The following is a 25,289-nucleotide window of genomic DNA, read 5'->3' as shown; positions in this document are numbered from 1 at the left end:
CACGAGAATTCCTGCTTAAGCTACGGACGAAGAGTGCAATTGTAGCGAAATTTACGGTTTCGATCATTTATACATTTTGAAAATTATATTTTATATCTCGTAGTTTACGTACCACGTTTATTGTAATTTACGTTCCACGTTTATTGTAGTTTACTTAGCAATTTTATAGTAGTTTACGTAGCGAGTTTATAGTAGTTTACGTAGCGAGTTATAGTAGTTTACGTAGCGAGTTTATAGTAGTTTACGTAGCGAGTTTATAGTAGTTTACGTAGCGAGTTATAGTAGTTTACGTAGCGAGTTTATAGTAGTTTACGTAGCGAGTTTATAGTAGTTTACGTAGCGAGTTATAGTAGTTTACGTAGCGAGTTATAGTAGTTTACGTAGCGAGTTATAGTAGTTTACGTATCGAGTTTTAGTAGTTTACGTAGCGAGTTTTAGTAGTTTACGTAGCGAGTTTTAGTAGTTTACGTAGCGAGTTTTAGTAGTTTACGTAGCGAGTTTATAGAAGTTTACGTAGCGAGTTTATAGAAGTTTACGTAGCGAGTTTATAGAAGTTTACGTAGCGAGTTTATAGAAGTTTACGTAGCGAGTTTATAGAAGTTTACGTAGCGAGTTTATAGAAGTTTACGTAGCGAGTTTATAGAAGTTTACGTAGCGAGTTTATAGAAGTTTACGTAGCGAGTTTATAGAAGTTTACGTAGCGAGTTTATAGAAGTTTACGTAGCGAGTTTATAGTTGTTTACGTAGCGAGTTTATAGTAGTTTACGTAGCGAGTTTATAGTAGTTTACGTAGCGAGTTTATAGTAGTTTACGTAGCGAGTTTAAGGTTGCTTACGTAACAATGTTATAGTTGCTTACGTAACAATGTTATAGTTGCTTACGTAACAATGTTATAGTTGCTTACGTAACAATGTTATAGTTGCTTACGTAACAATGTTATAGTTGCTTACGTAACAATGTTATAGTTGCTTACGTAACAATGTTATAGTTGCTTACGTAACAATGTTATAGTTGTTTACGTAACAATGTTATAGTTGTTTACGTAACAATGTTATAGTTGTTTACGTAGCAAGATTGTAGTAGTTTACGTAGCAAGATTGTAGTAGTTTACGTAGCAAGATTGTAGTAGTTTACGTAGCAAGATTGTAGTAGTTTACGTAGCAAGATTGTAGTAGTTTACGTAGCAAGATTGTAGTAGTTTACGTAGCAAGATTGTAGTAGTTTACGTAGCAAGTTTGTAGTAGTTAACTTTTCAATATCATAAATTCAGTGTTAAGCCACATTTAAATTCCGAAAGCATCTAGTCTTACCCATCTTGTTTAATTATGGCCTAATCAATTTCACACTCGACTTAACAATTGTTAAATATTTTTAGCACGAAGATTTTAAGAAGAAAAATTCTTAATTTACGCAATTTATAATTTTTTTTTATTAATTTATAAAAAAAAAATACGTACGGTTGAAGAATATTTTGGAAAATTGAACCACCTGAATTTCTGTACTTGAAATATTTCCAAATCCAAGAAGCAGTCTCTCTGGGATTAACGCTATAGAGCGCTAGCAGTTGATGCGTTTTTAAAAGTTAGTGACGTCACAGCCATAGCTTCCGTAATGGTTGTCATGAAAACTCGCGTTTTTTCTCAATAGACGTTTAACATTGGTGACGTCGCAGGGCTTCAAGCTGCTGGCACTCTATTATGCAAATTATTTCATTGGCCTTCACGTTAGCCGAAATATTAATCGATTATTTGTTCCGTAGCGTTAAACGGTCTATTTATATGCGAAGTGTACGCTTGTGGTTTCACAGCAGCTGAAGATTTTCCGTGATTAAAAATTTAATTGGGCCCCCCAAATGTCCCATACGTGAGGACTCTTGTTTGTGTCATTCTATCTGAGTGCAACATTAATATATTATTGGTAATATCAACAATGTATTTTTTTCTACTTACTCGAGGTGTTTATGGCCGATTTTGTTCAAAATCGGGCGTAATGTAGAAATATGAAATTTCCCAAAAGGAGACGTTGCACTACCCTTTCGATTTGCCATGGCAACCGAAAATGTTTTGACCACTTAAAACAAAAATAAGATTTTTTCCTAATTTTACCCGAGATTTCTTACAATTTTACCCCAAAAATTTCCAATTTACCCAAACTTGATGAAATTTACCTAAATGTGGCACAAATGACCCATTTCGTGATTTTCAAATTTAAAAAAAAATTCGTTGGAAGTACCATGTGAAACCCAGAAATTACCATGCTTTTTGAAATGGAGATTTTTTGTTTTAAGTGGTCATTTTCAGTTGCCACATGGTAAATCGAACGTCTCCTTTTGGGAGGAACAAAATTGGCAATAAACACCTCGGGTACTCTAATTGTTAGTAATAATACATTTTTGATATAATAAATAACTAAATATAATTTAAAATAAATATTTATAATAACCAAATAATCAGCTTGCTATAAATGAATGCGAAAAATAGAAAGCGTCATACTTAAGGATCGAAAAAATTTATTGACATATGTTAAAACGAAATTCACTATTATAAATTTTTATTAGTATTTTAAATTTTTCGTATTTCTATAAAGTGATATTTATTAATAGAATTAAGAGTGTTTAAAAACCGACCAATCTGGTCACAACTGAGTTTCTAGGATAGTCGTTGGAGGTCACTCGAAGCCATCTGATAGCCAGTTTTGTCTATAATAAAAAATGGAAAAACGCAACAACGCACATCACGCAAAATTACAATCAAATTATTAATATATATATATATATATATATATATATATATATATATATATATATATATATATATATATATATATATATATATATATATATAGATATAGCTAATAAGGATGTAGTGCTTAAGTATTCAAGACGGCTAGTGGCTAATGATGGTACTAATTAATTTTTATTATTTATTTTACTTTAAAAAAAAATATAATTTACCAGGCGTATCCAAAGCGGGAGTCTAGTGAAACGTTAATATTAATAGGCTTATTTAACGCCAGAGGCATCTTTCGGACGAAACTGTCAACTCTTTTTAGTGGTGTATTTTCTGCTTAGCTAGGTGATAAAGTAACTCTATTGTTGTTAATACTTAGTTTAATTAAATTATAAAATTTTGATTAGAAAGCGTTGGAATTGGTTTTTAATATTTTGTGCACTAATTATGTTAAGAAATATTAAGTTATTAAAAATACCGATTTATATCAGCCATTAAAACAATAATAATATTGTACAAAAGTAGGTTCCTAGGCAATGTCAATTCATTAATAATATAATAAATAAATAAATAAATAAAATTAATAATATAATAAATAAATAAATAAAATTAATAATATAATAAATAAATAAAATTAATAATATAATAAATAAATAAAATTAATAATGTAATAAATAAAATTAATAATGTAATAAATAAATCAAATTAATAATATAATAAATAAATAAAATTAATAATATAATAAATAAAATTAACAATATAATAAATAAATAAAATTAATATAATAAATAAATAAATAAATAAAATTAACATAATAAATAAATAAATAAAATTTATATAATAAATAAATAAAATAAATAATATAATTAATAAATAAAATAAATAATATAATTAATAAATAAAATAAATAATATAATTAATAAATAAAATAAATAATATAATTAATAAATAAAATCAATTAAAATAAAAATCAATTAAATAAGTAAATAAAATCAATTAAATAAGTAAATAAAATCAATTAAATAAATAAATAAAATCAATTAAATAAATAAATAAAATCAATTAAATAAATAAATAAAATCAATTAAAATAAATAATAAATTAACAAAATCAATTAAAATAAATAATAAATAAATAAATCAATAAAAAAATAGAATTAATAGTATTCCGATTTAATTAATTTCCTTAACCGAGAGTACTTAAAGGGTTTCAAATGAATACGTTAATGTTAAATGAGGTTTATAAATACAAATGCACACAGGTATCGCACACTTAATAACAATATTATGTTTCCGTAGTATCCCGGCGATTTTAAACTCAATTTAATTTTCGACGCGCTTTTGTAAAAAAAGAACAAAAAAGACCTTTTCCATTCGCTCAAATTCCCAATTAAAAACGAACGGATTTAAACCCCTAGCAATTGAACCTGTCCCCAACGACCACTTAGAATGGAAGCAGTCCGTAGCTTCGGCCACGCCGCCAAGCGCGATTGGGGTCAAAATAGGCGTGTTCAGACATGCCCTACAAGGCCCAACTCACGAATTTCTTGACCCGAAAATTTTATTCTGATTTTCCACTCTAAGAAAATGTCTGACGACAATGGTTGAGAAATTCAATAGCCTTTATATTTTTGGTCTTTTTTTTTGGGCTGCCAGGTTATTATTTTTTGGTTATGGCCTGCGCGCTTTAGGCGAATATGCCAGCTTGTCAACGCGAATTTTATTTGATAATTTTATCGCTATATTCGATGCAAATTCATGGTTTATGTCGATTTAATTGTAGTGATTAATACACCCTGTTATCACTCTGTCATACTTCTCGTCGTTTGTTGGTACTTAAGGGACTTAGATGTGCGATCTAATTTTAAGAATTATTAATTTGAGGCATTTCATAATTTTATCAAAAGTGGCAAGCCTTGGCATTATGACAGATGCATTGTTAGACGTTACCGAATGTGGACTGAATTGTGTATATTATGCTATTATCCAAATCAAGAAATTTCCAACTACAGTAGACCGGTTTCGCCCTTATAGGACTCATCGGTTTTTTTGTCCAGATTTGTCTAGATTATAGTGTATTGAGCTTCCAAAAAGCGGTTTTTGGTAGACGTTATATCACCGCTACTGCAAGGTGCCTAGGATTTCTTCGAATACTTTTTATCTAGGGCTTCCTTCTTAAGTACAATCGTATGATAGGGTATCCCAAATTGCGAAATAGACCAAGAAAGTCCAACAGTAGAATGGTGGGACATTTATAGGGGAAATGTGGACGTTTAAATAAAACATTCGGATTTTTAGACGCGAACAGTGATATTTTTAGGTGCCAACTATGATATTTTAAATTCAATTTTATTTTTAAATATAAACAATACTTTTTTACGAGCGTAGGTGTAAGAAATTAGATTTTTAGGTGTAAAAAAAGATATTTTTAGGTGCGAACAACGAGATTTTCAAGTTAAAACAGTTGTATTTAGAATTCGGCAAACTTGACAAACACTCTTAAGCCCCATTTTCATGCTCGCTGGTAGCGGGTAAAAATCGACAAAATCCGCTTCAGCTATTCACTTTTTCACTTTCCGCGTCGATCTGTTTCAAACAGATATTTTAGCTTTATTTTCACGCTTGCGAGTGGCGGAAGCGAATTTTGACGATTTTTATCCGCTACCAGCGAGCATGAAAATGGGGCTTGACGCATTTCGTAGAATTCCAAACATATTTGTTTCTTAATAATCAGCCAAACTAATACCCAAGACACCACCCAAGTGACTTCTGTAGACGATTAGGACTAAAATTATTGAATTAAAACTCATTAAGGCGACCCTTCAAATTGCGAAAATAATATCATTTTGTATATCACGAATGTGACATAACTTTAACGCTTTAGCGGAACTTGCAATTTGAGTGTGGTATTAACTCCCCGGTGGGGAATTTAAGACGTAAAATTATCTGACGTTATTAAAGAGTAGCTACTATAATTATCGAGTGGAAAAATGTATATTTTCATTGATTCGCTATTTTAAGCGCGCTTCCAGACAGGAAGTTATTATCGAAACTGTATGCTTCAGTGATTTTTCCTTTAATTCGAGCCGATCGTGCACGCTCAGTTTCAAGATCAAATTCTTTCTGGGCCTCTTTCTCGAATCGGCGCGAGCTTAGAAATAAATTAAACAAATTTCTTGTAAGCTATAATTTGCTTGACTTGACCGTGCCGTTCTTTTGTGGTTGGTGTCAGACGGGCGATGCTACTTATTAGAAGTTTCTATTGTTGTCTTAGGGCTCGTTTTGTTTTCAAGTTGATACGTTATTGTTTGTAGTTACTGTAGGTTCAGTTGGTATGATTGAACGGTTTATTTTCGTTGCTGTCATTTGAAGGCTAAATAATGGTAACTACAGTTATTGCTAAATTAGCGTAGAAGTTGTTGATTAAAAATTTAAATTATCGAAATTTATTGTCATTGATATAAAATTTTATTTTCATCAGGTTGAGTTTTTTAATCGAAAAAATCTATTTTGATTTCAATTGAATTTTTATTTATTCTAATTGATTTTTTATTTTATTTTTTAACATTTTATGTCTATTTTTATTGGCACCTCGATTAATAATTTGAGCACAGCTGTAATTTAAACTAAATATTAAATCAATCTTAATTTAATTATTATTTAAAAATTAAATTAAACTTAGTTGATCTGATTTGACGTTACTAGAGAACCTAGTTTCGACAATTTTTTTTAAATATATTGAAGTATAATATTTAATTTATTTTATTTAACCCGGATTTTAATAATTTAAAATAAATTAAATTTTAAAGTGCTCTATAAATATTAAGATATCATTGATTCTTAGGTTAGTTAATATTAATTCCATAACTTAAATAAATAAATGAAAGCATTGAACGATAAAAGTATTGTTATTGCAAAATTGAATATAATAATGGATTCTAAGATCAAATATTATATTTATTTTAATAAATTTATATCACCTAAATTTAAAGGAATTAACTTTTCTGTAGATGATTTTACGGTAAACCATATTAGTTATAATTTTAGCTTTTTTAAATAACATTTTTTGAGCTACCATAATTTACTTTGAACTATTTTTAAATAAATGTGTTACTAGTAATTATATTTAGAATTTAAGCAATTAAAGAATCAAAACAATTGTTATTTTACAAACACGTTGTTGCAGTTACCACATTTTTGTGCCGACAGAAGCGGGGATTTTCCAATTACAGTTCAAAAACTAAACCCTTTTTAAAGGTACACAAATAATTTAGGGTTAAGCAAATTCAATCCCTTATAATTATCTACATGCCAACACAGTGTGTGGTCTCTTTATAAAAATATTTTTCAGGCAAACGCTTATATATATAAAGACGAAAAAAATGATTTTAAAAAAATGATATTTTTTCCTGGTTCACGGAAGGCCGCTACCTGATCTTGAAAATAAAGAACACTTTTGAACTTTAAAAAAAAATAAGAAAAAAATTTCTTAAAAAATGGCAAATGCTTATTTCATTCATTTACGCAGTTAGCGTAAGTTTAAAAATTAACTCTGTATCTCTTCCGAGTTTGTAAAATCCTAATCTTTTTTGCCTCAGAAGGAGATTACGCGAACTAGCCCAACCGTGAGAAATCTCTTAAGAGGTTAAACCGAAACTTCCATCATCTAGATGTCTTAAAAAACCTATCAATCATAAGAACCTAGGTTATCTTTTCTTTTAGCTTGTCGTCGTCTATGATGCGCCGGAATTATACTCTGATTGAGAATGTTTAAGGAGAATGACTATAGGAAATTTTTCAGCGAATTATGGGAAAATATCGGAAAAACCATAAGCAAAAATAAGGATTCTTATTGAAGAACCGTAGATAAAATAAAGTGAAATATAGATTAAAATGATATTAATTTAATTTACATTGATTAAAACAAAATGATATTAAATTGCTTAGATTAAAATGACACCAAATTACTTAATTTAAGTAATTTTGCGTTATTTTAATATAAGTTGATATTAAAGTATTATTACTGTGATTTTCTTGCTATGTTCCATTTCACCATGTAGATGGTGACTTAGCACCGAACTATATTTTGCCTTGTGGCCAACTTGCTTTTCTTAACGCATGCTGCTTCCTCCTTGTGCGCGCCTTGAAACAATACTTTTTTGAAGCGCCCCCTAGCGTTGAAACTCGCAGAAAAACGGATAATATATGTAGTAGGTTTGTGTGTGACGTGTAATAAAGAAATTCACACATTTAAAATTCTGTACAGGGTGATTCGGTTCATGGTATGCGCGCTTTAATGTATTCGTTTCGTAGATGAATGACCTTAAATGATTTCAGATGCGGGTTTGGTTTCAAATATCGTTTTTTGGCTTTGGCGGTTTTAAATGTCGTTTAATGTGAATCTAGAGTTCAAATATCGTTTAATGTGAATCTAGAGTTCAAATATCATTTAATGTAAATCTAGAGTTCAAATATCGTTTAATGTACATCTAGAGTTCAAATATCGTTTAATGTAAATCTAGAGTTCAAATATCGTTTAATGTAAATCTAGAGTTCAAATATCGTTTAATGTACATCTAGAGTTCAAATATCGTTTAATGTACATCTAGAGTTCAAATATCGTTTAATGTACACCTAGAGTTCAAATATCGTTTAATGTACATCTAGAGTTCAAATATCGTTTAATGTACATCTAGAGTTCAAATATCGTTTAATGTACATCTAGAGCTCAAATATCGTTTCGTGTACGCGTAGGTTTTATTTCGTTTCGTGTACGTGACGTGTAGGTTTTAAGCGTCGTTTAATGTACATCTATAGTTCAAATATCGTTTCGTGTACGTGTAGGTTTTAAATGTCGTTTCGTGTACGTGTAGGTTTTAAATATAATTTTGTGTACCTGTAGGTTTTAAATGGCGTTTCGTGTACGTGTATGTTTAAAATATCGTTTCAGTGTACAAATATGTTTAAAATATCGTTTCAGTGTACAAATATGTTTAAAATATCGTTTCAGTGTACAAATGTTTAAAATATCGTTTCAGTGTACAAATATGTTTAAAATATCGTTTCAGTGTACAAATATGTTTAAAATATCGTTTCAGTGTACAAATATGTTTAAAATATCGTTTCAGTGTACAAATATGTTTAAAATATCGTTTCAGTGTACAAATATGTTTAAAATATCGTTTCAGTGTACAAATATGTTTAAAATATCGTTTCAGTGTACTCGTAAATTTTAAATATAGTTTTGTAGTACGAACATTTATCACTTCATCAAACCACCAAAACTACAACAAAACCAATTCGAAATAATATTAAAAGAGTATCAGAAGTAAGTCCTCTTCAATAATACGTAAATTTGAATAAAATACGCTGCAAGTATAATTATCTGGCCAGACCAATAACCCTAACCGCCAAACGTGCGCGGAACAAGGAATGAAGTGAAAAATATTAATCAGCATTTAATTAACATTCAAGAAATGTAAAACTACTCGAGCTAGTAATTCCATTCTAGTGGCGTAAATGTAATATAATGGCTACACATCTCGTGTCCAGCCATTGAAAAGGGGAGACTTTTCAGTATATTCAAATAATTGGCACGTCCTCGCCAGATAATATAAGCGTGCTTAGCGAGTTATCGCGATTTTGCAATTCTATTGTGCCGATTACGTGCCCGAGTCACAGCCAATTTCATGATGTGAATTGCTTAGATCCAAATTGAGCTATCAATCCAGATGGGCTATTTTTGAGACCGTTTTGGAGTTCCAAAAAATATGATAAATTTATTTTGGGGGGAAGTATTTTTCACTGAATTTTTTCACGGGTGGCCTGGCGCGTTTTGATATTATGGGGATAAAATTACAAAAAAATAGTTTCCATATTTTGAAAATTTTGGCGTGTTTTTTTCTGATTATTACTCGTTTCTATACTAATCGATTTTCTTTTGGAAATTGAGTTTCGTACCAGTTTAGCCTTTATTTAAAAATTCATTTGTCAGTTTCTTGCCTTTAATTAAAATTTAAACTAATAATTTTAAAACAATTATATTTTTGACAAAATTTAACCTATTAAATTAAATTAAATTAAATTTAATGAACTTGTCTAATTAATATATAATCTAACTGGATCCGCGACTTAAAATATCTATATTCTTGCCATACTTAAATTAATATTACTAAGTTTAAATTGTACAATCATTCGATTTTATATATTTCAGATAAAGTATGCTAAAAAATATACATGTAAAATATCATAGATTGGATGAACTCATTAATGTTAATACATATAAATAAACTAATAATTTACAATCATTTATATTAATATATTACAAATTAAATAACCTATTTAAAAATATTTTAACCAAATTGTCTTTAATAAATATTATAATCAAATAAAGTCTTTAATAAATATTATAATCAAATAAAGTCTTTAATAAATATTATAATCAAATAAAGTCTTTAATAAATATTATAATCAAATAGTCTTTAATAAATATTATAATCAAATAAAGTCTTTAATAAATATTATAATCAAATAAAGTCTTTAATAAATATTATAATCAAATAAAGTCTTTAATAAATATTATAATCAAATAAAGTCTTTAATAAATATTATAATAAAATAGTCTTTAATAAATATTATAATCAAATAAAATCTTTAGTAAAAATTATAATCAAATAATTTCTTTAGTAAAAATTATAATCAAATAATTTCTTTAGTAAAAATTATAATCAAATAATTTCTTTAATAAATATTATAATCAAATAAACTCTTTAAAAATATTATAATTATATAAACTCTTTAGTAAATATTATAATCAAATAAAGTCTTTAATAAATATTATAATCAAATAAACTCTTTAAAAATATTATAATTATATAAACTCTTTAATAAATATTATAGTAACTACTGTATAAAACAAAATATGATAAACATTTGTCGGAAATTTAACATCCTAATAGATAAACGTTCGTTGCATTATCCGGAAAATGTACAATTTAATTTGCTTTGACGTTAAAACTATTCGACGAAGATATTTTTTTTTTGGATTCTTTATTTAAAAGTAGTATTTTTCTAGCGATAGCAACTCAAACAATTGAATAATATTCCTGTTCTTCTCGGGGAGCAGTCTATTGAATGGTTCCTTTGGCGGCAAAACCTGTTAAGGTTCATTGAAACATTGTAACTGCCTTCTATGATTTTTCACGGCTTTAGAAAACTGAATGGCGAACTGGTGGGGCTTTTTTTTTATTGAAGTTATATCAACACCAGGTGAGTTTTTGGCGCTGACTGCCGATTTAACGATACCAACCCAAAGATAGGGTTTAAGAAAGAAGTCTGTTTGTATGCATTTTTTTGGCACTTAAATATTGAGCTATAAGGTTATATTTAGACAGTGTATTTCAAATGTTTATTTACGTATGTTTTCATAGGTTTTTTTAAAGTTATACGTTACCTATATGCCTGCTTTTATTGATCCAAATTTAGTTCATTTGATCATTTCCCAAAAATTAGGAAAATATATTTTAATTCGTTATTTTTTCATTCCAACAGAACCACTAACTGTTCAAATTACGACCAGAATTTTTAAATTACGAAAATTTATCCAAAAACGATTAGTTAATTATTTTTCTATACACACAGTAATATATTTTAATGTAATATCTAATTTTAGTCCTATAATTTTTGAAAATAAAAACAATATTACTTTCCCGCTTTAGAAAATTCTACCCGTTAAATTTCTCATCAACAACTTACAAAATACATAATAATTATAATATAATATCAACATGAAAGCTAGAGTTAGGAAGTTTTTTAAACTAAGGTAACAAAATCTATTATTATCTATTATTTTCAATGTTTATTTTATTTTAAATTAATCGAGTATATATTTTTTTATAGTTAGAATTAACCTTTATCACAATCAAAATCCACGGAATCCCTGGAATTTTAGGAATTAAATATTATCCCAAGGGGTCGGTGGAAAACTAATTTATAATAATAATATTTATAATTATTTAAGCTGCAGAATTGTCAATTTATTAATCAAAACATCAGAAATATGAAGTAGAATATACTACATCAGAAACTAGTTTTTTTGGCGTTCATATATTTTTTTAAATTTTCAGTGGAACCCCGAGTTTTTGTAGTACACAGGTTGAAAATAATCAGCTAGGCTAGGCTTATACCCTTGGCACCACCTTAGGCCCAAGTCATCTAGTGAATTTTAATGCCTTTAAACAGGTGGCCGTGTTACAACTCGTAGGAGGGTGGTGGCAAGCCCTTCATGCTACGCGAGCCAACAGCTACACTAGCTTAGCTATTATTATCAGTAGTTCACAAAAGTTCTACACTGGTATAGTTTTTCCCTTCGCGGGAAGACGTCAGCTGTAGGGGACCAATCAGATACCAGACAGATTTGATGGTCACTTGAAGGGTCATAGCATATTAGGAATCACTAAAGCCAGGTTCAGTCAAATAATTTTACCGTATGTATAGTAAACATGACTAACTATTTGTTTTGGGATACATTTGAGTATTTTCAAAATTCTTTTCATTATTTGAAATGACTTTAAGCCTTGGCTATAAGCGAAACGGGTGAAGCGATTTCGCGCGTGTGAATGAAGAATTATTATCGGCGGCAGCGTTGCCAGACGTACGATATTTATCGTACAGTGAGATAATTCCATCGAACTTTTAAAAGCGTACTATAATTTTCATGGCGTACGATATCGTACCATTATTTCGATAATTCTGCCTCAACGTACAATCATAATGTACGATAATTGTTTGGAAAACCTACGAAAGATTTAAATATTATTATTCATTTATATAACTTCTACTTAAAAATGAGTGATACGTTTTCTGCCGAACGTGAGTGTGAGTTTATTACTCCTAGCTGTTAAACATATTAAGTTAGAAGAAACCACCTATGGACTGTGCGAAGGATGAGAAAATACGCGAAAAAGTAGATTAGTCCATAATTAAAAGGGATAATAGTTCTAAACCCTAAACAAATTTGATGAAATTAAAAAAACTTACTAATAACTCGTACCAATCGGTCTTCGAGCAAACCAAAAGACGCGAATCTCGGATGAAATAGATCTTCGAGTAATAAACTACATAAAAACTAAATAAAATAGCCAGAAATTCCAACGGTAGACCGGTTTCCTTCTATTTGGAACTCATCAGTACCGTGCGGGAAATCTGGCTGGCGACTGTTATATCGAAAAGAGAAAATATTAAGTTCAGTAAATAATAATAGGTATTTTGTTTATTTCCCTGAAATAAAACTCCCGTGGTGCTTTCAAAAAATCATCTAAATTCAACGCATTTATGTATGAATTCAAATTTAGCGCCAAAAATAAATGTGCGATAATTTTCCAGAAAAAACGATAATTTTTGGCCTAGAGACGATAATTTCATATTTTCGATCTGGCAACCCTGTTCGGCGGTCAAATTTGGCATTCGAACCGACCTAAACCGGGTTTTAAGCTCTAGCGTGACCGTGGGTTAACTACAACTCAACGTAGTCATTCTGCCTAAATATAAATAAATAAATTCTTAAATATTTAAATTAAATTAGAACTTGAACGTCTCCGGTGTCGTAATTAACGATGGAATTTCTAATTGAAGCGAGAATTTTACGTGACTCAAACAATGTGATCTCGGCGGCGGTTGCCGCGCATTTTGGACAAGTTTTATTTGTTGGGTTTTTCCACAGGGAATTATTTACAACTGCTTTGACGTAGAAACTACACGAAGAACGAAGTCTCGCGAGGTAGATTTCCCCGCTAATGCAATTGTATTGTCCAGTTATGGGAAATTGATTGTTGCCAGGGCGTTTATTCAAGAAAATGCATATCGATTTACCAATAAAATTATTGATTTAGAAGTAAAATTATCGATTTAGAAGTAAAATTATCGATTTAAAAGTAAAATTATCGATTTAGAAGTAAAATTATCGATTTAGAAGTAAAATTATCGATTTACAAGTAAAATTATCGATTTAGAAGTAAAATTATCGATTTAGAAGTAAAATTATCGATTTACAAGTAAAATTATCGATTTACAAGTAAAATTATCGATTTAGAAGTAAAATTATCGATTTAGAAGTAAAATTATCGATTTAAAAGTAAAATTATCGATTTAAAAGTAAAATTATCGATTTAGAAGTAAAATTGTCGATTTAGAAGTAAAATTGTCGATTTAGAAGTAAAATTGTCGTTTTAGAAGTAAAATTGTCGATTTAGAAGTAAAATTATCGATTTAGAAGTAAAATTATCGATTAAGAAGTAAAATTATCGATTAAGAAGTAAAATTATCGATTAAGAAGTAAAATTATCGATTAAGAAGTAAAATTATCGATTAAGAAGTAAAATTATCGATTAAGAAGTAAAATTATCGATTAAGAAGTAAAATTATCGATTAAGAAGTAAAATTATCGATTTAGAAGTAAAATTATCGATTTAGAAGTAAAATTATTAATTTACCTGTAAAATAATCGATTTACCTGTAAAATAATCGATTTACCTGTAAAATAATCGATTTACCTGTAAAATAATCGATTTACCTGTAAAATAATCGATTTACCTGTAAAATTATCGATTTACGTGTAAAATTATCGATTTACCTGTAAAATTATCGATTTACCTGTAAAATTATCGATTTACCTGTAAAATTATCGATTTACCTGTAAAACATTTTAAATGACCAGTAAAACATTTTAAATGACCAGTAAAACATTTTAAATGACCAGTAAAACATTTTAAATGACCAGTAAAACATTTTAAATGACCAGTAAAACATTTTAAATGACCAGTAAAACATTTTAAATGACCAGTAAAACATTTTAAATGACCAGTAAAACATTTTAAATGACCAGTAAAACATTTTAAATGACCAGTAAAACATTTTAAATGACCAGTAAAACATTTTAAATGACCAGTAAAACATTTTAAATGACCAGTAAAACATTTAAGATTACCTGTAAAACATTTCGAATTACTAGTAAATATTTCGGTGTACAAGTAAAAAATATCGAGTTTACGATTACTAAATACAGAGCCACAATCATTAAATATCCAGAAACCCAAATATCGAGCTTTCAATTAATAAATATCGATCGATAATTGATAAATATCGATCGATAATTGATAAATAACGATAAACGATTAATAATTATCGAAAAACAGTATCGCTCTACGGTAGTTACTTTGTTTGAACCGCGGTGACGTTGGAACGTAATCGCTGTAAAGATAATAAGATATAGTCATCAAAAAGTAAATATCGAAGCCCTCATCACGGTCCAGTAAATACTATCATTTCTAATAACACTTCTAAATATATAGTTTAGGGTTTAATTACGGCTACACTAGCGCCATCTAAGGAGCTAAAATAGAACCTCGTTTGCCCCGCTGTATCCAATTGTATCGACGAACCAAGATATTCAGATCCAATTAAATGAGAAAAATTCCTTTTAATGACCTTGGCACATTATTACTTAAGGGCCAATTAAGACGCCGTATTGTTTCCGCGATCTTATTAACCGCCGAGTTGGAATGCTTGACAATCTCATAAACTACGCTGATCTTCAATTTTCTTTCGTTTTTTGAAGGTCTAGATTGTCTGTTACGCCGCCGATAACATTGCTTTTACGCCGCAAATTTTACAAAATTAAAAAAAAATTAATTTTTAAAAATTTGCAAATATTTACATTTTTTATTGTTTTATTTATTTTTTAAATTGAAAGTTCCTAATTTTTTTACGAATATTTAAAAAAAAATGGCTCAGCTACGAAATTAGTTTTTAAAAATTTCGAAATTTTTCATTTTATGATTCGAACAATTTTCAAATATTTAAAAAAAAATTGTTTTATCCTTTTTTTAAATTGAAACAATTTAAAATTAAATTATTTTTGATGAATTTCGGAGCCACTTTAGAAAATTTTAAATTTATGATATATTTTTTTAATTGTAAATTGTTTATGGTTTTATACTTTTTTTTAATTGAAACAGTTTTCAATTTTTTTTACGCCATTTTGAAAAATAAACTGACGAAATTATTTTTGATAAAACGAAGCGTTTTGAAATGTTTTATCAAATAATTGCGGAAATTTAAAGAAAATTTCGAAAAAAAATTTATAATGGTGTATTGTTGTTTTTCTAAATTTTTTTACCACCATTTATAAAATTTCCACTCTGCTATGAAATTATTTTTCATAAATTTCGACATGACGATTGTTTTTACATTTTTCGAAATATTGAACTTTTCCCAAAATTTACCTTTATTTTAATAGGCAAGTTAGGAAAAATTAGGCTCGGTTACGAAATTTTTAGCCAAATATTGCCGATAGACATTACGAATTTGTTTTAATTTTTTATTAAATATTTATAAAACAAAATTTATTTCAACATAAATTTTTTTACAACCATTTAAATTATTTTGCCAAAATTCGCAACATTTCCCTTAAACGCCGCAATAATGTCGCCGCCACCCAAAAAAACGCGACGCGCCGAAACTGACAGCAACGCCGCATCCGCCGCGGTTAAAATTGAACGGCGTCTGGGACTGTTTTATATAGAAAAACATCCGGATACTTAGCAGACATATTTTTTTGTTGGTTATCGACAGTGGAGACACGGCGGTAGATTACTGAACAAGTGCTCCCTGCTTGCATTTCTATCTACGTAGATAAAATTGGATGAATTTTAAAATAATTAAAGAAATATATACGCTAATGTCATAAGTCTATAATTTTATTTCAGTATAAGTGAGTCAGTGTCCTATCTTCCACATCTGAAATGTTTACTCGGGGCCTTTTCTAGAAGGATTTGTTTTGCCTATTTTTCTCGGTAGAGGCGCTCTTTTGGGTATGACGTCAACTTCACGTCACTCCACTACATAGCTATCGGTAATTGTTTCGACTACCTTGACACACTTATAGACTTATGGTAACCAAAACGTCTATATTTTCCTAATCTACCCTAAAATCGGGATTTGGTTCCTAAAGTAACATCTTTTCATGAAATGCAGGGAAACCATCGTAGGCCGAAAATATTTTTATACACTGTTTACGAAATAGTCCAGGGTTCGTACAGAACCTGGATATCCTGGAAAACCTGGATAAGTCAGGGATCTGTAAAATGGAGGTATAATGTCAGGGATAAGTCAGGGATTTAAATAAATTCGTAGAAAGTCAGGAATAGGTCAGGTATTTTAGTTAGTCAACCGAACCCAGCATTAACAAAGATCTTTTGACCTAAAATAATTAAAAAAATGTCCAAAAATATAACAAAAAAGGTCATGGATATTGTCAAAAATTGGTCAGGGATAACCTGAAAAAGTCAGGGATTTTATATCAGAAATTTTCATACGAACCCTGTTGTCAAACCTGAGGATTAACGATAAAATAGTTCGAACATAGTACATAAGCTAGCGCCACAAACTTGGTTGTAAAATTTAAAATAATATAAATAGCAAGTCAGTTTTGGAATTTAGTTCAAATAAAGATTTTGTTTTACATTCGTCCCTATTTAGTTCCAATTTGGAAAAATTGCTTCTTATTTTACCCTGTTTTTATTGCAAAAGTACTTCTTTTCCCTATTTGTTTTAAGATTTTTGTACTACCAACAGTGAAAAATATTTAAAAAATAAATAAATATCATAATAAATATTGAATTTTTGTTCCATGGTAAACTTATTGAAAATTGTTAAAAGATATTTTAAAAAGAACTGCATGGAGTTATTAAAAACCTAATTTATTTAAATCTTTTTTGGGAGCTTTCGGACCGCGGTCCTTCCTCAGCCAAGCGTCGAGCAACACATCAATAAATATTAAATAAATATCAGTTGATTAAATTCCGATTAACGTATACCGTGACCGTGACCTATTCCGCAAAAATAAACAAACTGTTTTCCGGTTCAGGATGTCGTCGTGGTTTTGTTTATCATATTTAAAAGTTCAAATTTCAATTTGGGGCTTTTTCAACGCGCATCCTGCAATGGATGGATCGTTTTTTCTATAAATGGCTATACATGGAACGCCTCTAGCGTTTTTAAATTGAAATATTTCTCATTTTAATTTATGATTTCTGTATCAATTATTTATTATCAGAAGTTCACATCATACTTATTTATTTATCAATCAATTATTAATAATAATAATAATAATAAGCTAGGCTAATACCCAAGGCACCACCTTAGGCCCAAATCATCCAGCTGCTTTTATAGCCGTTAATTCAGGTGGTTGGGTTACAATGCGTAGGAGGGTGGTGGCAAGCCCTTCTTGCCACGCGAGCCAACAGCTCCCTACACTCACTATTATTAATTTATTATCAGTAGTTCACAAAAGTTATTTATCAATTATTTATTATCAGGACCTCACACCAGTATTATTTATTTATCAATCATGTATTATCAAGAGTTCACATTGGAATGGAATATTAATAATAATAATAATAATAATCAGCTAGGCTAATACCCAAGGCACCACTTTAGGCCTAAGTCATCAAGCGACTTTTGAAGCCTTCAATTCAGGTGGCCGGGTTACTTAAAATGTACAAATTTTTTCGGTATAACCGTGTTAGTCAGAATGCTAAGGTTATATTCACATTTAATTATTTACTGATAAACATAAGTTATCTACATAAAATAAGGTGACGAAATTCTATAAAGCTTTTTTCATGAACTCTTGATATTAGAAATGATTAATTATAATAATTATATATTATAAATCCCAGTAAAAACCAGATTAATAGTTCCGATAATCAATGAATAGTATATCCCCGTTGGGTCTAATTAATTGAAACTCTTAATAAGACGTCTTTAGCCGTGTCAAATACGCGGTTAACCCGGCAGCAATCTTACAATTTTTGACAATTGTTAAGTAAATTGGGACTAATGATGAGAGCTAATAGATCAACTCGAGTATCTAGATAAAAGTCGTTTTATATTTCGTCTCCTTTACGGAGAGATTCTCTTTAATTTTAGGGTCTATTGAACTCCCAAGTGATTAGTGGTCTTACTGGATGACGACTTTGTTGAGGAATTTCAACAATTTTCCTCCAAAAGTAATTTAAACATTGACGAAGGCCAATAATGGGTTTCTAATCGCGACGAATACATTGTTGGAAATCGATTTTTGGTACCGACTTCCGTCGCCACCGCTGTATTTCCGCCTAATAAACTGACGATTGCCATTATTCGCGGTGCTTGACTTTCAGTCACGAGGGAAGCGAAAGCTACGACCTCTAGCGGTTGCTATCGTCACTACTATAAGCTATTTTTCACGTTCAATTTAACTTAATTTTGAATTTGCATTCAAATTAAAGCGATTATGAGCAAAAAAGTTTTCGATTTAGTTTTAACTCCATTTAAAATAGATGAATTTTTATTAAAATATGTATTCGTATTGTAAGCTGTTTTAATTCACTTTGTATCAGTTAGTGGATTAATATTAATTAACTAATTGACATTGAAAAAATGTACAGCTCCTCTAAATTTATAATTTTGCATATCACATTATTTATTAATTTATTTAAACTAATTGTTAATTGAAACATTTCGGTTTCAGTAACTTCTATGGATTAATGATCAAACTAAAATAATAAATTGTAATTAAAATTAATTATGATTTCGTTTTATTATTATATTATTTAATCTATAGAAGCATAGTGTACATCATCGATGCTTGGATAATCATTAATAATTTAACAATCACGAAATTTTTAAAAAAAAATTAAAATGTCTACTAAATATTTATGAAAAAAATTCCAAAAAAATGCCTTGGTAGCAACGATTACAAAGTTCGCCGTTGGATTTTCCTATTTTTGAATTGCTAATCGCTTTCTTAAAATCTGCATAAGAAACTTAATTCTACAACCTTGTTTCTAAATCTGTAATCACTTAATCGCAGTCAAAACTACAGGCTTGTGCACTGTATCATATTTTTGTGGGAGATAATAAAATTTTAAGGTGATTTCGGAAATCCGAAATTGTTTTGAGATTTTAAAGTGTGATTTACTTGCTGGTTTTAGGACTAATTTTTACGCGGGTTTGGGATTTTAGTATTAAGTTCGCACCGAATTTGTGGTTTTTAGATTAATTTTGCCATGATTTTGAAATTTTTAGAAATAATTTATCACAGATTTTGAGATTTTATAATTAATTTCGCGGTGATTTTAGAATTTTTGGGATTAATTTCGCGGTTATGTAGAAAAGCTTAGAATAAATTTCGCATAAATTATAAGATTTTAGAATTGATTTTTCATAGATTTTGGAATTTTTAGTAATAATTTCGCATTTATTTATAAATTTATAGAATTAATTGCACACAGATTATGAGATTTTATAATTAATTTAGCACAGGTTTTGGAATTTTTGGATTAATTTCGCATTTATTTATAAATTTATAGAATTAATTGCACACAGATTATGAGATTTTATAATTAATTTAGCACAGATTTTGGAATTTTTAGGATTAATTTCTCACAGATTATGAGATTTTAGAATTAATTTCGAATAGATTATGAGATTTTAGAATTAATTTCGAATAGATTTAGGAATTTTTGGTATTCATTTCTTACAGATTTTGGAATTTTTTGGATTAATTTCGCACATATTATGAGATTTTAGAATTAATTTCGAATAGATTTAGGATTTTTTGGTATTAATTTCACACAGATTATGAGAAGGGCTTGCCACCACCCTCCTACGCATTGTAACCCGGCCACCTGAATTAATGGCTTTAAAAGTCGCTAGCTGACTTAGGCCTAAGGTCGTGTCTTGGGTATTAGCTTAGCTGATTATTATTATTATTATTATTATTATTATTATTATTATTATTATTATTATTATTATTAGATTTTAGAACACATTTCGCGGTGATTTAGAGATTTTATAAATCCTAACTAAGTCGAATGTTGTTTTGATTGCAGACATGGATAACGACTGCTTCCAAATGACGATGTCCTCGAACGGCTGCCAGTCGGACTTTTCCAACGTGATAGTCAAGCAGGAGCCCGCGTCGCCGCCTCCGCACCCCTCGGGGGCCTGCAGCCCCCCGCTGACGGGCCCCAGCTGCGTCACCTCCCTCCTGCAGCAGTCCTTCCACTCCTCCTCATCCAACTCCTCCGCCAGCAGCGGGACTTCCTCCTCGTCCTCCTCGTCGCACCACCACCACCAACAGAGCGTCCTCAAGCCGCCCACGATCTTGCTGGCCAACAGAACCCAAAGCAACAACTACGCTCTCAACGACCGACGCGCCAGCCTCGGGTACCCCAAGTTCAACATCAAACTAGAGTCCATCACTTCTTGTAAGTCAAGATACCATTGTCTTCCTGTCGGATAGGGTTTAGTCAAGAATCTACCTATGCTGTATTTAGGGGAGAAGGCGAGTCTGGATTTAACCACCTGGATTAAACTGGTTTGATATATAATCCACGTTGAAAATAAAAACCCAAAAATCCGGATTTTTCTAAAATTGTTTAAGGGGGAAGAATACAGTAAAAGCCTCTTTTCGTTCAAGCTGAACGTTTCTGTTTTAACAATTACATACTTGAATTATATTTTTCTTGGAAGGCTGAACCTTCCTCTAGTGCTTAAAATAATTTTTATAAATCTAATATTAATAGTTAATATAAGGTCCTAACTAAAGGGTATTTTGGGCGCTTGCCCAACTTGTTTAGCTCCGGGGGTCCGAATTAAAACGTAATAAAATCGACAAAATTATTTTAAGCACTAAACAAGAGGCTGTTCTACACTTAAATATTAATGTTATAAGTTAAAATACAAAATTAAAAGAGTTCAGCTTGAAATACCGCGAAAGTAGACAATGGCCACTGTAGTCTTCCCCCTTAACGCTCCAAGAAACTATAAAAACCAGAAATTAAACAGGAAACATTTCTTTAATCAGCAAAATATTTGCTTGACATAACCTTTAAATCGTTAGACTTTTAATTTCAGAGGTTTTTCTTCATATTATTGATTATTCTAATCATTAAAATTCATTTAAGTTGATAGGTTCTACTAAGTTCTTCCGAGTATTATTATTTATTAAGATACCTATTTATCTGTACTAGTTTCTCAGCTGTTTCGTAACCTAAATGGTTTCTAAGTCCATAGCTAGAAAACAACTAACAATCTTTATCATTTTAACCAATTATAAATAAATATATTCTGGGTATAGTCCTTTACGTAAATGTGTCTCCAAGAGATGCTTTAAAGACATTTTTTAAGCGAGTGTAATTAGTATCCAAAATTTAGCAGATCCATATTTGACTTTAATCAATTCAAAATGTGTTGTATTTGATCCAATTACAATGTTTGATATTGAAATTTATTTCCATTTGATCGAAATGATTTGATCTAAAAAGAACTGGATTTAAATTGGATGTTTCATTGATTCCAGTTATACCAGCCAACCAGTGTTGCATTTTTGCCAGATAAAGGATAATATAAATATTTCAAAATTGGATAATATATAACTTTTTAGTAATAATCGAACAGCATTTTTGCCAGATAAAAAATAATAACTGGTTCATGATAAATCGGGCCAAACCTTTAGTCTTTCTACACACAAAAGTAAATAACCACATGAGTATTATTTTATAGAATGGTCTATTAATCCTAGGAGCAATAAACACAAGGAGAACGCAGCTAGCCTTTAAACACGCTAACGCAGTGTTGCGTACAAATTTCATTGGACGAGCATTTACGCTGACCGTTTTACGGGCGGGGGGAAGACAATTACGGAATTTTCCCCTTCCGACGGCAGCAGGCACAAAACGTCTAACTAATGAAAAGTGTACGCGAGAAAATCCACGACTTTTGACGGGTTGCGTTCTCCTTGTGTGGGGTGTTGCTCCTAGATGGCAGGGAAATGGATTTTGCCAATAGTTGTATGACACCCTGGTATGTCTCTTTCGTAGCCTCGGGGTTCTCTCTGCCACCAACGCCACCATCGTCGACGGGCAGCGACTCGGAAGGCAGCCTGTCTCCAGTGCACGGCACCGGACATTCCCTGTCGCCCCCGTCCTTGCTGTTGTCTTCCTCGTCCACCAGCAAAAAGGCCTCTTCCAGCAGCTCGACCAAGTCGCCCTACAACGCTTCCGGCGCCAGGAGTTCCTCCAGTTCGTGTTCACCCCTCATCAGTAATCAACCGGTGAGTTTACCCCTTCACTTTCCCTTGACCATAAGTAATTTAATCATAATAAGTATATCAATTGGGAACAAATATCACTGAACTGATTTTTAGAGCCATTCTACAGGGTTGCCACACGTCAGGGAATTTAAAAATTGGCCCTCCTACGCATTGTAACCCGGCCACCTGTTACTTGATCACGCGCAAGCAACATTGCTTATGTGGTCGAAGGTGGTGCCTTAGGTGTTAGGGAATTTTAAAAATTTGTAAAATGTAAGGGAAATGTCATGGAATTTTAAGAATTTGTAAAAAGTCAGGGAAAGGTTAGGGAATTATAAGAATTTGTAAAAAGTCAGGGAAAGGTCAGGGAATTATAAGAATTTGTAAAAAGTCAGGGAAAGGTCTGGGAATTTTAAGAATTTTTTAAAAGTCAGGGAAAGGTCTGGGAATTTTAAGAATTTGGAAAAAGTCAGGGAAAGTTCTGGGAATTTTAAGAATTTTTTAAAAGTCAGGGAAAGTTCTGGGAATTTTAAGAATTTTTTAAAAGTCAGGGAAAGGTCTGGGAATTTTAAGAATTTGGAAAAAGTCAGGGAAAGTTCTGGGAATTTTAAGAATTTTTTAAAAGTCAGGGAAAGGTCTGGGAATTTTAAGAATTTGGAAAAAGACAGATAATGGTCAGGGAATTTTAAGAATTTGGAAAAAGACAGCTAGGGAAAGGTCTGGGAATTTTAAGAATTCGTAAAGAGTCAGGGAATGGTCAGGGAATTTTAAGAATTTGTAAAAAGACAGGGAAAGGTCTGGGAATTCCATTTTATCTTGACACTTTTTGAAGGTAATTTTATTCTAGTTATCTGACAAATTCTATGATCATTATTTAGTTCCTTTAAAGTGTCGCTATTTTTTTTAAATGTAGGTTGATTTCAATTTATAAACTTCTGATAAAAGGAAAATATAAAGCTAAAAATTATCTAATTTTGGTTTAAAAAAGTCTGGGAAAACAGGGAATAGTCAGGGAATTTGAATCTGAAATTATTGTGGCAACCCTGATCTATATTTAGCTCTCAACGCAGAGCCCCCTAGGGTTTAAATATGGAGTGAGAGTCCAATAAAACAATAGTGTCATACTTATGGTTATTATCTTACTTATGTCTAGACTAAACCTAGTAAACAACATTTTAAATTCAAGATAATTAAGATTTTGGAATTTGATATTTTATACCCAGAAACCATTATTTTTTTGTCACGCTAACTCGTGATTTTGAAATACTCTAAAGTTTCCTTCTAAACTCAACTAAGGTTGGTATAAATAGGAATCGGTTTTGGAATGATTAATTTCATTTATTCCTAAAAAATCTTCAAACAATTTCCTGAAATAATTCGATATGGCCAATTTAACGAGTAGGTCTGACCAGAAGTTTATAAAATTTTCAAAAGAGGGAAGTGTCCATTTAAGACATAAAAGTGAAACTTGTACCTTCCCAAGTTTAATCGCTAAATCTAGTTAATATATTTCTCTAGCGAACTACCTAGTTTCGCCAAAGCAGCTGCAATTTGAGAAGTATGCCGTGTGATATATATAGATAAATTTGCCAGCACCAGAAAACAACTCTAAAACTAGTATTAGGTGCCTGCTGTACACTCAAAGGTACTTCTACACTTAGATACACGTTTTCGGGCGCTGGCATAACCTCTCTAATAATATTATAGCGTTTTTCCATTTGTCTGCTCTCGAGCACTCTAGATCGCTCTGATCAACATTTTATGTTCCATTAGCGTGCTCGGATCTGCTCCGATCAAGTTTCGCGTGTTCCATTTCGCGCTCTCGGGTGCTCCGAGATCGCCCTAAACCGATCTGCCGATTTCGACGGATCAATGGATCGAGATCGAGATCGGAGCAAATTTTCGCGTGTTCTTTTTAGATTTTTTGGCAAAATGGCAGAGCAAGACGCGAAAATTCAAATGACTAGCAGACGAAAAACAACAAAGCGCGGGAATATGTTCATTTGCGGTTTTACTTCTGGTACAAGCATCTTTTCTGAATAATTTCTTGTAAAACACCAAGAATCACCAATAAAAGACAATAGTAATAGATAATATAGTAAACCTCATAATCAACTAGGCCCGAGTCAGCCAATCATTTAGGTGGTAGGGTTACAACGCGTAGGAGGCAAGCCCTTCATGCCAAGTTAACTAATTGTATGTGCGGACTATCTTGTACAGGTATTGACTAAAGGCCTTTTCACACTAGCCAACTTTTTGATCCAACTAGATGAGTGAACTTGAGTTGAGTCAACTAGTTGGTTCGTGTGAATAAAAGTTCGATGAGTTGATCCACCAAAAAAGTACGCGAGTAAAAAATGGATCACTGATCCATTTTTGCTGACTCAGCATTTTGATTTGAAAAGTTGGCTCGTGTGAAAAGGC

At 30.7% G+C, this 25,289-nt stretch overlaps 1 protein-coding gene across 2 annotated transcripts in view; it reads left to right on the top strand.

Moving 5' to 3' along the window:
* The window catches only part of LOC149958616 (cyclic AMP-responsive element-binding protein 3-like protein 1), a 178,307-nt gene that overhangs the window by 132,444 nt on the left and 20,574 nt on the right, over positions 1-25,289 (top strand). For both annotated transcript variants that reach the window (XM_090165954.1, XM_090165953.1), the window contains exons 3-4: positions 20,662-21,039; positions 22,654-22,886. In XM_090165954.1, coding sequence (XP_090022080.1) covers positions 20,662-21,039; positions 22,654-22,886 — 611 coding nt within the window. The remainder of the gene's footprint in view (positions 1-20,661; positions 21,040-22,653; positions 22,887-25,289) is intronic.

The sequence above is a fragment of the Leiobunum rupestre genome, chromosome 2 (genome assembly GCF_980474605.1).
Source record: "Leiobunum rupestre chromosome 2, qqLeiRupe1.1.hap1, whole genome shotgun sequence".
Taxonomy (NCBI): domain Eukaryota; kingdom Metazoa; phylum Arthropoda; class Arachnida; order Opiliones; family Sclerosomatidae; genus Leiobunum; species Leiobunum rupestre.
Note: the sequence above shows the minus strand (reverse complement) of the source record. Positions and strands in the feature narration are given on the sequence as shown.